This window comes from Panthera onca, chromosome A1 (assembly GCF_046562875.1).
Source record: "Panthera onca isolate mPanOnc1 chromosome A1, mPanOnc1 haplotype 2, whole genome shotgun sequence".
Lineage (NCBI taxonomy): Eukaryota > Metazoa > Chordata > Mammalia > Carnivora > Felidae > Panthera > Panthera onca.
The window spans coordinates 100,997,299-101,011,491 of NC_138339.1; the positions used below are offsets into that span (position 1 = coordinate 100,997,299).

Sequence of the window (14,193 nt, forward strand, 5' to 3'; positions counted from 1 at the left end):
CACACACACACACACACACACAAATATCACCCCTCTATTTTATTTTAGAAGGAAAAAGGTCCTTGAGGCAAACCAGCTATATTGACAACTGCCAGCCTCCATTTTTCTCAGCCAAAATTTGCCCAGGGTGATTCCGTAGGTCATGCTGTTCTAGAGAATACAAAATTCTGCTCCCTAACAATGCTACAGGGACAGTCCGCTTTCAGAAACAGCTCTTCTGCCTTCAAGCTCATGAAAATGTTCCCTTGTCCTTGAATTAAAAACATAACCACATAACTCCCCACCTAAGATAAGGGGCAGAATGGAGGACTACCTTTCCTGCTCTGGTAAACCTCAGAAAACAACAATTGTCACCTGCTGAGGGCCGGGGATGGGGCAGTAAATATTCAGGATACCTCACTACACCCTAACACTAACTTGTCCCTAGATTTCCAAGGACTGTACGATAAGAATGAGTTGCAAGGGGGAATAAGTGGTATAAACTGACTGCGTTATTAATCATGCTACAAATAAATGACTTTTCCTCCGACAGTAAAGCGTTTTGTACTCTTGCTAATTAGTAATAAACTTTTTAATGTAGGACTATATCCCCTGGAGATGCACAGGCTTTCTTGTTTAAATCGCTTCCTTAAAATCCCTTTCTTAGAACGACTATAAAATCAACAGTATAAAATGGAACACTTTTCTTAGGCAAAGAATTAAAAACAAACACAAACAAAAAAACCACCCACTTGAAAACAAATACCAAAGAAGCAGAAACTGGATACTGAATATGTACACAGTTCTTTAAATTAACAGGACTCTCCATTATCAAGGTAACTCCAAGGTAACTCCGATAAAGTGAGTCTGAAACATTTACCTTGTACTAAACTCCCTCCCACACACTTTTTTTTAAAAAAGAGAATTGCACGTGCATAATTCAGCACAAAGGCAGAGTCAAAGTGAAAGGAACCTAAGAACCCGTAGGTTTACCTCAGAAGCCTATCTGCAAAGTATTTTTAGAGTTAGAGTTTTATAAAGACATGTATAAACTTGCAGTTCATCAGACAACAGTCTGGCAAAGCAATGAGGAAAAGAAAGGTAAGAATACGAAAATCCCTAGCTTGGCTCTGAGGGAAATAAAAGATTCCGGGATCTACCTTGCTTGGACGCCCTCCGCCGAATCTTCATTTTGGGGAAGGAAGGCCATGAGTAGTTAAAGGGGGAGTCCGAGTCCGAATCCATCTTTTTGTTTTGCTTAAATCAACAGATTCAACAGGAGAGACTCAGGAAGAACTGTGGGCGTCCCCCACCAGGAGGCGAGTCTACCGTGTGATGTCAAAGGAAGGAATGGGGCTGGGTGAAAAGCTCCCGAACACGGGGAGGGAGAGGCAATAAACGTTTTGCTTCCTTTAGGCGTCCAGGCATGTAGACTGAGAAGGAGGCTGTAAATATTAAAGCCAAACGAAGGAAGTGAAAGAGGAGAGAGAGGCAGCTAAGGGTTGTACTGGTACATCACAGTCCAGTTATTCAAAAGGTCACTGGGAGCAAATGAATCATTAACTCCCCTCTTCTTGTGGCTGGAAATGGAAATTAAGAAGAAAGGTAACTGAATTCAAAAAGAGCGGCCTGTGCTTCAAGAAAAGCCTCCAAATGCACTTGTTTTGTTCTGGAGCTGGAGTATCGTTTACAGAAAAGCCACCCTGCACAGTGATGTAAAGGTTGAGGTTTACAAGTGTGGACAGCCAGAGAGCTCAGTACACAGGCAAATAAAAGCCATCACACTCAAGGCGAGGAGTTTTCCAGAGCAATCTGTTCTTTCATAGCATTGACAGTGTCAGCAGATTTTCAGATTCTAGGGCCGAAACAACTCTGATAATTCATTTAACAATCTAGTCTCCCTACACTTTTAATGCTACAGTAGCTGGAAGCTTTTACTGTTACAGACAATTCTACTCATTAAATACATGCAAAGTCCTCTACTAGTGTTCAGCACAATTGGGGGCATTCTTCAGCTGTCACTAAGTTTGGCTTCAATCTTTAGGATTGGGGTACCTTTAGAGCTTGGCTCTAACCCTACAGTCCCTCTCAACAGAGCTAGTGACTAAGTTACCACAAACCAAGAGTTCCTACAGGTTCCGCTTAATGAGCCTCTGGTAATTAGCATTCAGTACAAGCCCATCACCACCTCCACCTAAACCGAACACTACGCAAAGTCACTTCCCTGCTCTCCACAAGCACACCGATACATGGGACCCACAGAAGTTCAAGCAAAGCAGCCAAGAGCTGTGGCAGAAAAAAAAAACACACGCCAAGTCTCAGAGGGGAGCCTCTTCTAAGCATTTATTTTGTATCATTGATAGCAGGAAATGGTGTGTTTTCTTTTGTGACGTCATCTGCCACCCAAATAAACTAAGACTGTGGAAACGATATGAAGGCCTGCGTGACTCTGCAGATCTGAAGCATAGCAATAGGTGTCATAATTAATATTCCTTTTCACCACAATGATTTCCCAAATTGTTGACTTGATCATGCCACGCTGTCAGAAAGAGATGCGTAATCTGCTCCATAATAGCTAATCCCGTCTGATTGGGTGGGGAGTAGGTGAGAGGGCCAGATGGAACTGGATCAAGGGGAGAAACCACTTAATTTCCAATTCAAATCAAAATTAGAATTACATGAATCGCGGTTGTGTTTTTATATGGTTTGCTACATAAATACCACATACAAATACAACAAAATGCAACTAGGAGACAGTCGTAAGCATTACAACGGAGTCAAAATAAACATTAATACATGTTTTACTTTGTGGCCTTTTATTTGAAAAATACTTTTCTTAATTAGCTAGGTGCAATTCTAAGAATAAATTATTCTCAAGCCTTGTACCAGGTAAGAGAGTTTTAGTCCACATGGATCTTGAGCAAGAAAATAAAATCTTGAAGGTGAGTGTTTCTATTCATTCTCTAGGTTTTAAAGCTTAGAAACGTGCCAGGGACGCTATGGGCATGTGATGAATGAATGATGTACACTTACTTAACCTGTGGATAGAGAAGCTTTACATGTCATTCTGTAGTATTTTTAATATCCTGATTGAAAATAGGTGTTTAAAAAAAATTTTTTAATCAGCTATAGGTGATACACAATGTTATATTAGTTTCAGGTGTAGAAGAGTGCTATACACTCTTCTGTAGCTACCATACAATGCTATTAGAGTACCAATGACCACATTCCCTACGCCACAGAAAATAGGTAGCTTCACAAGACTTCCTGTAGCTTTATGTTAAGTGTTTTATTTTTTATTTTTTTTTTTTTTTAAATTTTTTTTTAACGTTTATTTATTTTTGAGACAGAGAGAGACAGAGCATGAACGGGCGAGGGGCAGAGAGAGAGGGAGACACAGAATCGGAAGCAGGCTCCAGGCTCTGAGCCATCGGCCCAGAGCCCGACGCGGGGCTCGAACTCACGGACTGTGAGATCGTGACCTGAGCTGAAGTCGGACGCTTAACCGACTGAGCCACCCAGGCGCCCCAAGTGTTTTAAAGTATCGTTGTGTTTTACTCATCACAATAGTATCTTTATTTGACAAAATAAAACAGTACTGGTGAGTGGACCAAGCCCACTGTTCTCCAAGGTTCCAGGCAATACTTCGGATGTACATAGATCCTTGGATGCCTCAGAGATGTCTGCAGACCAAAGAAAGGGAACGTCCACCTGTTTAGACAATCATCAAACTGAAATGAAAGTGTTGGACCAGGAGATAATATTATCTTTCTCATTTGCCATGCGTGGTTAAGTTTTAGAGCCACTTGGGGCGCCTCGGTGGCTCAGTCAGTTAAGCGTCCAACTTCGGCTCAGGTCACGATCTCGCGGTATGTGAGTTCGAGCCCCGCGTCAGGCCCTGTGCTGACTGCTCAGAGCCTGGAGCCTGTTTCAGATTCTGTGTCTCCCTCTCTCTCTGACCCTCCCCCGTTCGTGCTCTGTCTCTCTCTGTCTCAAAAATAAATAAACGTTAAAAAAAAAAAATTAAAAAAAAAAAAGTTTTAGAGCCACTTAACCAGGATCAATCCCAGGTCAACAAACTACTAGAGCTGCTCCCTTCTTGACCATTGGTGACAGATAAGAAGAAAGTCAGGACAATCCCAAGAGAAACATGATAAAGTCTTTGTAAAACACATTTCTAGTAGCTGAGATGCCAAGTAGATCCATCTTAATCTAGTTTTCCCCAAAGCACAGTCCTTGGTGACCAATTGCATATCACTTGATTATTGATGTGAAAATTATTCTGACAATAAAATAGAACTACCCAAAAAATACATGTGAGAAGCCTAACAATATTTTCTATTCTTATTTGATGCACCAATATTTTTAAAGAACGAAATTACTGCCACTGACCAGCTATATAACATTGAGTTACCACATAAAATTAAAGAGAAAATATTGTTTGCATCCCTCTATTTTTAGGCCAGTTCATTTTCTTGCTCACCAAAGAACTTCTCCCAAATCTGGGTCATTTATCATGTTTCCTGGAGTACTCAACTTTGTCCCCTGTCATACCAATATGACTGCATTTAAATCAATTCAAGATGTTATTTATATCTCGTTCACATTCAATGGCTTAAATTCTTTGCTTTCTCTGGCTGATTCCAACTGCAGGTGGAGGAATTCAATGGTAGGTCCCCCAAGGGCCACTTTCTCACCCGCTATCATACAACTATTATGATGCCCGGGTGTGAATGATTTCATCAGCTTTACTGTGCCTCCTGTAACTAGAAAATCCTTTGTTTAGAAAATTACCTCCATTGGGTGACAAACATGCAGGGCAGATGCTGCTGAAGTTTCAGCTCTCTGCAAGACCCACAGAGAAGGGAAGCTTCCCTTCATTCTCCTTGTGTCATGATGGCATGCTACCTACCTTTCAATCTTGGTAAAATTAATCTTCCTCAGAGGGTATTTATATTTTGATTTGAATTACAATATCTGTACAATTTTCTCATCCTCCAATAAGCCCCAAAATTCCTGGAGTGCGAGAGCTGTGTCATACCCATTTTCTTTTTTTTAAATTTTTTTAACGTTTATTTATTAATGAGAAATAGAGAGAGACAGAGCATGAGCATGGGAGGGGCAGAGAGAGAGGGAGACACAGAATCCGAAACAGGATCCAGGCCCTCGGCTGTCAGCACAGAGCCCGACGCGGGGCTCGAACTCACAGACTGCGAGACCATGACCTGAGCCAAAGTGGGACGCTTAACCAACTGAGCCACCCAGGCGCCCGTGTCATACTCATATTCTTAAGCAGTCAGATGCTGAAAAGAAAAACCATGGGTTTGGGGAGCCATTATGTATCTAGGCTTAGACAGTGGCTCTGTCACTTATTTAGCAACCCTAACCAAGTTACTTTCTGACCCTCACTTGTTTCATACAAAAGGAGGTCATAACATCCATACTACAAAGAGTGGTGAGAATCAAATGGGGCACTAGTAAAGAACTTAAGTTTTCATTACGTTCTCTTAAATAAAGTTTCCCTTTCGCCGTATTTCTCTTCTACATTATAGACACTAAAGTATTCTTATGTTTACCTCCGGAGTGATAGCTTTTTCTAAACTGAGACCTGCCAGCGTACCTGGCTAGCTCAGCCAGCAGAGCATTTACACTCTTAAGGTGAGACACGCTAATGTACAAAGAAGTTCCCAGACAATCATACCAAGACTGAAAGAGAAGGAAGATTTTTTTTTTCCTATTATGCTCCATTGTCTAACAACCAGAGACCATAGTTTCTAACACTGCTAGACAGCATTCTGGGGGAAAGTCATTAAAAAACACAAAGAGGGGCGCCTGGGTGGCTCAGTCGGTTAAGTGGCCGACTTCGGCTCAGGTCATGATCTCGCGGTCCGTGAGTTCGAGCCCCGTGTCGGGCTCTGTGCTGATAGCTCGGAGCCTGGAGCCTGGAGCCTGCTTCTGTTTCTGTGTCTCCCTCTCTCTCTGCCCCTCCCCCATTCACACTCTGTCTCTCTCTGCCTTTCAAAAATGAATAAATGTTAAAAAAAAAAAATTTTTTTTAAAACAAACAAACAAAAAAAAACACAAAGAACTGGAGGCAAAAACCCCTAATGTCAGGACAAGCCTACCCTGGCTCACTTCAGCCAGAAGAGGCAATGTAATGGAGCCTGGGATGGTCAGAATCTTCCTCAAAATCCTTTAGAAGGCACCGTGTCATCCGTTGGAGTCCAACACAAGCAGTTCTTTGTTGGAGAACATTGTGACTCTGGTTATGCACCAAGTGAAATGCTTGGCTCTTACTGGGAGGCCATGCTATACAGAAAATAAGGATCTTTAAAAGCACAGCTCCTATCCATGGGCTCAAGATGTGCTCTGAGAAGGACAGTGGGCACAGGACATTCACATCGGCAGTGTCACACTCAGGGACATGGCATCATGAGTGGAGCCAGCCAGACATTTGAATTACAATTTTTCTCTCTACTTCTGCATTGTGTATAAACAGAGCCCATAAAATTGATTTCCTATAAAACAGACATCAACTGGGAGCATGGGACAAACACTGTTACCATAAATTAGAATTCTAGGATGCCACCATTTCCTAAAGCCATCTTATTTTATACATAAGAGTACTTTTTATTTCTTATCTACCTTAATTACCTTGACTTATTTGAGTAAAAAACCTGCATGCCCTTTCAAAAGCTTTTTTATCACCGCACTAAGGGGAAAAACTGGGTATACCCTAGAAATCCATCAGGATGACATTACTTGTATTATGACAATATCCACATATAGTGTAAGAAGAAAATATCCAGAACATTTAGGACAGGAAAGCACATTTCTACATGAAGCAACATATTCAAGAATTACCATGTCAGGGGCACCTGGGTGGCTCAGTCGGTTAGTGTCTGATTCTTGGCTTTGGCTCAGGTCATGATCTCAGAGTCACTGAGATCAAGTCCAGGTTGGGCTCTGTGATGACAGCATGGAGGCTGCTTAGAATTCTCTGTCTCCCTCCTCCCCCACTCACACACTCTCTCTCAAAATAAATACAGGTTTTTTTAAACAAATAATCCAGTGAAGAAATGGGCAGAAGACACGAATAGACACTTTTCCAAAGACATCCAGATAGCCAACAGACACATGAAAGGATGCTCAATGTCACTCCATTAGGGAAATACAAATCAAAACCACACTCAGATACCACCTCACGCCGGTTAGAGTGGCTAAAATGAACAAATCAGGAGACTATAGATGCTGGAGAGGATGCGGAGAAACGGGAACCCTCTTGCACTGGTGGTGGGAATGCAAATTGGTGCAGCCATTCTGGAAAACAGTGTGGAGGTTCCTCAAAAAATTAAAAATAGAACTACCCTATGACCCAGCAATACCACTGTTAGGAATTTACCCAAGGGATACAGGAGTGCTGATGCATAGGGGTACTTGTACCCCAATGTTTAAAGCAGCACTTTCAAACAAAAGCCAAATTATGGAAAGAGCCCAAATGTCCATCAACTGATGAATGGATAAAGGAGATGTGGTTTATATTTACAACGGAATAGTACTTGGCAACGACAAAGAATGAAATCTGGCCATTTGCAGCAATGTGGATGGAACTGGAGGGTATTATGCTAAATGGAATAAGTCAGAGAAAAATAGATAGCATATGTTTTCACTCATATGTGGATCCTGAGAAACTTAACCAAAGACCATGGGGGAGGGTAAGGGGGAAAAAAAAAAAGTTACAGAGAGGGAGGGAGGCAAACCATACGAGACTCTTAAATACAGAGAACAAACAAATGGGTGGGGGGCGGGGAGGGGAAAGTGAGTGATGGGCAATGAGGAGGGCAAGTGTTGGGGTGAGCACTGGGTGTTTTATGGAAGCCAATTTGACAAATTATATTTAAATAAATAAATAGGTTTTTTTTAATTTTTTTTTTACTATTTTTTTAATTTTATTTTTTAATTTACATCCAAATTAGTTAGCATATAGTACAACAATGATTTCAGGAGTAGATTCCTTAGTGCCCTTTATCCATTTAGCCCATCCCCCCCACACCCCTTCCAGTAACCCTCTGTTTGTTCTACATATTTATGAGTCTCTTCTGTTTTGTCCCCCTCCCTGTTTTTATATTATTTTTGTATCCCTTCCCTTATGTTCATCTGTTTTGTCTCTTCAAGTCCTCATATGAGTGAAGTCATATGATGTTTGTCTTTCTCTAATTTCACTTAGCATAATACCCTCCAGTTCCATCCACATAGTTGCAAATGACAAGATTTCATTCTTTTTGGTAGCCAAGCAATAGTCCATTGTATACATATACCACATCTTCTTTATCCATTCATCCATCGAAGGACATTTGGGCTCTTTCCATACTTTGGCTATTGTTGATAACGCTGCTATCAACATTGGGGTGCATGTGTCCCTTCGAAACAGCACTTGTTGGGATGAGCACTGGGTGTTTTATAGAAGCCAATTTAACAATAAATGAATACATACATACATACATACATACATACATTTTTTAAAAAAATGAATTATATTGTCAATGCTTCCCCTAGCAGTTAATAAAGCTAAAATGATCAATTTCTATTCAGATGATACTCTTAAGGAAAAAAAAAAAAAAGACTCTTGGTGGATCTATTTTTGTTTTAGACCTTGAAATCCTTGGCATAACCTAAAAGGAAAAAAGTATGAGCACTTGGTTTTTCTGAACAACGAATTATGAGGAATTTTGACTCTATTATGGAGAGGCAGCTGTGGACACTGGATGTGAGAGGTCCTAGGGGTGAGGATATGAGCCACGAGGCTGGACAGAGCAAGGGTGGACAGATAGTCAAGTTTCTTGTCATAGCCTCAGGACAAAGGGATCCTTCATGATAGAAAGAGCCACGACACTTAGGGAGAGCAACATCTACATTTTAGGTTTTTTCTGATAATTCCAATTCCAATTCCAATTTTCCCAAATCTTCCCAAAAAAGTTTCTTATGTGCCACAAACTTATTTACAAACCTACTTTTTAAAGTCAATTTTAACATTCAAAGTTCAACTTATTCTTCTATGGACTTTTATATGATTATTTGCATGTCCAAAAGTTAACTAGGAGATATAAAATGGGCAAAAAACTTAAACAATTAGTTCTAATGTAAACTTAAATCTATCCATGCCATAGTTCTAAAGCTAAAATTCCCACAAAACAGAATGGAGAATCCTAGTTTTAAATAAAGGGTGGCTCATCTTACATATGCTAACTAGAGTATTGTTACTACTAGGCCCTGTCATCAGAAAGAGTAAGGAGATACCTACATGTGTGCCCTAACGTATGCATACACATTCATCTACAAATATTTCTATAAGCAACTATGCGTGTCCATGTTAACTAATCATGAGTACATACTGATGTGTCCAACTCTAATTCATTAGCACAAAGATCATTCTAGCCTCCTCTCCTTGGTTATCTACCAACTCTGACTCCAACATAACAATCTTATCTATAATCCATTTGCTTAATTGTTCATTTCCAGGGTACTTTACAGTGGTATAATTGTTAACCTGTATCCCCGGGACCAACAATTCCATCACCTAGAGGACAATGTTTACATACCGCTTCTTTTCCTTTAATCTTACAGACTCTACTCATTTCCAAAGTTATTGAGGTCTGAACTCTCCTCATCCCCTACAGTAAGGCATTTCATACATTTTTAGTACAGTTAAATTGTTTTGTCACATTCTGTCTCCATCATAGGATCCTCCAACTTATTTTTTTTATTTGCCCATATTAAAGTTCACTCTGTATGCCATTAAGTTCTCTGAGTTTTAACAAATTCAGTGTCATGTATCCACCATCAGAGTATCTTAAAGAGTATGTTCACTCCCCTAAAACAACAACAACAAAACCCCACAATGACAGAAATATGTACAAAGGACAAAGAAGCCAACTGGAAGAGTTCCTCCATTGCCAGAGTGAGACCACTTCTGAACAATAAAGCAGGACTAGATTATTATCTCAAGTATCCAATAAATATCCAAAAATCTATACTGACATAAATGATTGAATAAACAGGTAAGGAAGGGTATAAGTCCCCCAAGTAGGAGAATTCCAAATTATTTATTAGCACACAAGGGTGTATACAGATGACACCCCACCCCTCAAGTATGGGCTGAACATCATGACTTCCTTCCAAAGAGTATAGTATGCAAAGAGTAGTGGGCAAGAATCATTTTACAGTGAATAAAGCTGACCAAACCCACCTCTGCCAGATAATCAAGGTCGTCATTAACAGTGAAAGTAATGATAGCATACACCAATGAGGTGATGACAATGGCATTTTGCCTCTGTGGTATTCCTCCCCAAACCCATAACCCCAATTTTAATAATGGAAAAAAAATTTAGAAAAATAACAATTGAGGGAAATTATACCTAACACTTGACCAGTACTCCTAAAACTGTCAAGATTATTAAAAACCAGGAAAGTCTTGAGAAATTCTCACAGCCAAGAGGAGCCTAAGGAAACATGGTAACTAAATACAATATGGCATCCTGGATAGGATCCTGGGACACAGAAAGGAAATCAGGTAAAAACTAAAGCAATCTAAATAAAGCATGGACTTTTGTTAATAACAATGCATCAATCAATTTTAAAAACGTGTACCATAATATACAATGTTAATGGGGAAGAGGGGCGTGTGGGAACTCTCTGTACTATCTTTAGAATTTTTCTGTAAATCTGAAGCTATTCTAAAAAATAAAGCTTAAAACATTTTTAAAGGATGAGGTAAAGTACAGAATCTATGTTCATTAAACGTTTGTGGAATTCATGCTAAAAGACTGAATCACTTACTTAATGAGATACGGAGAAGTCAAGTCATGCTTAAAACTCCGCTTTCTTTTAAGTTATTATGTGAAGTTACCAACAGAGCTAATTAAACATTAAAGATGATATCCTGAAACTAATTTTAATTTTTCATAAACAAATAGTGTCTCTTTGGAATTAAGAGGTTCCCAAGAGGTAACCCTAGGGAGAGGCTCTCACGTGCAACTGAGGGTACCTCCGTGAGCCTACCTCAATCGGATCACAGAAATCTTATCCGCAGACAGATCTCAAGAGCATGGATGAAACCCAGCTAGCTTACTCACAGTTTTCTTCTCAAGTTCTAGGTATCAAAAAAAAAAAAAAAAATCACAGAGTGAAGTTAAAGTTGTTTAAAATATTATAAAGACACAGATTTACTACTGGGTCTCCTATTCAATTTGTGGTTGTACCACTTCTCTGTATTTTGGCTCTATACATTCTTCCACAGGATCTCATACTGTGAAGAATAAATTCTGTTGGCTTTCTTGCTCATATTGGAAGAAAGGGGCCATGTTTCATAAAAGGGTCCTCTCAATTAGCCACTCTGAAAGTTAAAGCAGTGTGTCCCAGTAAATTGTTAGCTTTCATGCCAGCAATACAAGCTCTTACTTAATTGCCCTGAAGTCCCTTCCAAGGGATTAGCCACTGGTACTCAATTAAAACCAAGCCTCAACTCACATAAGCACACGTACTCTGCTGTCAGGCCCAGAGCCCAGTGATTCTTCTGTGAGAGCAATTTTTATACTCGACGTCTGTATACACTATACTCGAGTATTTCAACACAAGAGAAAGAAATTTATGGGTGGAATTTTAACTCTTCTTATAAAAATGTTAAGTTTATTTCCAGAATACATTTCCCAGTTTTCATTTGTTTTCATGTTTTATAAATTAGTTTTACTTTCTTTAATATTTTATTTTTGCTTGAATTCTGTATCTAATCATTTGACTTAAACCATCAAAATAGAATCTTTAGGGATGGAGCCTCACTTCGTTTATTCGGAGTTGAGAATCTTATTTTGGAGAATGAAAATTTACAATTCATACGTAAATGGGAAAAAGATGGTCTTTTCAACAAAGGGTGTCAGGAAAAGTAGACAGCCACATGGAAAAGAATGAAAGTCGACCACTTTATTACATCATTTGAATTTAAAAATAAATTCAAAATGGATTAGGGACCTAAATGTGAGACCTGAAACCATACAAATCCTTGAAGAGAGCACAGGCAGTAATTTCTCCGACATCAGCCAAAGCAACATTTCTCTAGGTATGTCTCCTGAGGCAAGGGAAACAAAAACAAAAATAAACCATTGGGACTACATCAAAATAAAAAGTTTCTGCAGCATAAAGGAAACCATTAAAAAAACTAAAAGACAGCCTACAAATGGGAGAAAATATTTGGAAATGACATATCCAATAAACGGTTAGTATCCAGACTATATAAAAAAACAGATACAACTCAGTACCCAAAAAACAAACAGCCCAACTTAAAAAAAAAAAAAAAAAAAAAGAATGGGCAGAAGACATGAACAGACATTTCTCCAAAGAAGACCCAGATAGCCAACAGACAGATGAAAAGATGTTCAATATCACTCATCATCACGGAAATGCATATCTAAACCACAATGAGATACCACCTTACACCTATGAGATTGGGTAAAATGAAAAACACAGGAAACAACGTGTTGGCAAGAAGTGGAGAAAACGGAACCCTTGTTTACTGTTGGTGGGAATGCGACCTTGTACAGCCACTCTGGAAAAGTATGGCAGTTCGTCAAGAAATTTAAAATTGAACTACTCTATCATCCAGTAATCACACTATTGAGTACCCAAAAAATACAAAAACGCTACTTCAAAGGGATATATGTATTCCTAGTTTTATTGCAACAGTATCTCCAATAGCCAAAGTATGGAAACAGCACAAGTGTTCATCAACTGATGAATGGATAAAGAAGATGTGGGCAGGGTGGGTGGGTAGAGGGTGCATAAAATAAAAAATTATTCAGCCACAAAAAAATCTTGCCATTTGCAACAACACAGAGCTAAAGAGTATAATACTAAGCAAAATAAGTCAGTCAGAGAAAGACAAATACCTTATGATCTCACTTACACGTGGAATTTAAGAAATAAAACAAGCAAAGGAAAAAAGAGTGTGAGAGACAAACCAATAAACAGAATCAACTACAGAGAACAAACTGATCATTACCAGAGGGTAGGTTGGGGGGGGGGGGGGAAATAGGAGATGGGGATTAAAGAATATACCTATCATGACGAAAAATAAAATGAAAGACAGCAACGACAAAAAGAACATTTAGAATTCAGAGAAAAAACTGCCATTTTTTCCCCTCCCTCAGTTACATTTCAGAAATTAAATTTGTTTGCGAAGAGAAAGAAAAAGGTAGTTCGGTTAGTGCTATAGGTACTAATGCCAAACATCAGGCATCCTTGTAAAGCCCTTATTACATGAGCGTAAACCCAATTCCCTTCATCCCCATCTGTGCACCTCAAAGTCCAATAAATGACTCTGAAAGCAAGTCACAATCACAGGATTCCTTCTTAATATTTTAAAGTGATTAATCTTTAAATGTTAACCATCTCATTTAGGTTCAAGTGATTGGGAAATTTTCTCAGTAATTTTTTTTCCCAAAGGTTTTACATTCCCCAGAGATCGATGAGGCTATTGATGGTGATAATCATTGGGAGTCTGCAAACCCAGTACAAATTGGCTTCCGTTAATTGCTTTTGCAATCTACTACAATAAAAGTAGAACCACCATTTCCCCAACTCCAAAAATATGGAAAACCCAGGAAGTCAGGGGTGATTCCAGGAAAGCAGAGCTCCCCTGAGGACGTATGTCATGGTTCCCAACCTCCAGCCACAATTGAGAATCACCTGGGGAAAGTGTAGAACTCTTTAAGTGCAGGCTACAGTCCAGACCAAGTAAGTCAGATTTCTATGGGGATGGATACAGGTTTCAGTATAAAGCTCCAAGGTAATCCCAATGTGTAGGCTGAGTTTAGAACCGCAGGGTAACAGAGTACCTATGCAACTCTTCATCTTCATTCACTTTTATTTTGCCTTTTTTACATTTATGAGCTAATCGGCAGAGCATAAGGCTCATAAGAGATTTGGGACTTTCAGTTTAACAGTTTTTGTTTTTTAATCCAAAGAAAAGCAGCATGATACTCTACACCTCCAGTAAGGTTTTAGCGTGTACATGCTTCCTAGATTATAGTATAGATTAACCTAAAACTCCCCAAATTCTTTAATTTATGGAATACATTTCTGCCAATAAATATTCCTATCGTCTAATTGAAAGAACAATGCTTCATTCACATTCCACGAGGAGAATGTGTCCAAACAGTGAAG

General features: G+C 39.3%; 1 protein-coding gene across 2 annotated transcripts in view; it reads right to left on the reverse strand.

Moving 5' to 3' along the window:
* The window catches only part of ARHGEF28 (Rho guanine nucleotide exchange factor 28), a 305,098-nt gene that overhangs the window by 118,055 nt on the left and 172,850 nt on the right, over window positions 1-14,193 (reverse strand). The window contains exon 1 of one of the 2 annotated variants that reach the window (XM_060635551.3): window positions 1,140-1,343. The exons of the other annotated variant lie outside the window; for it this stretch is intronic. Coding sequence (XP_060491534.3) covers window positions 1,140-1,224 — 85 coding nt within the window. The 5' untranslated portion in view covers window positions 1,225-1,343. Of the gene's footprint in view, window positions 1-1,139; window positions 1,344-14,193 lie in introns of those variants that run through there. 2 annotated transcript variants of the gene reach the window in all.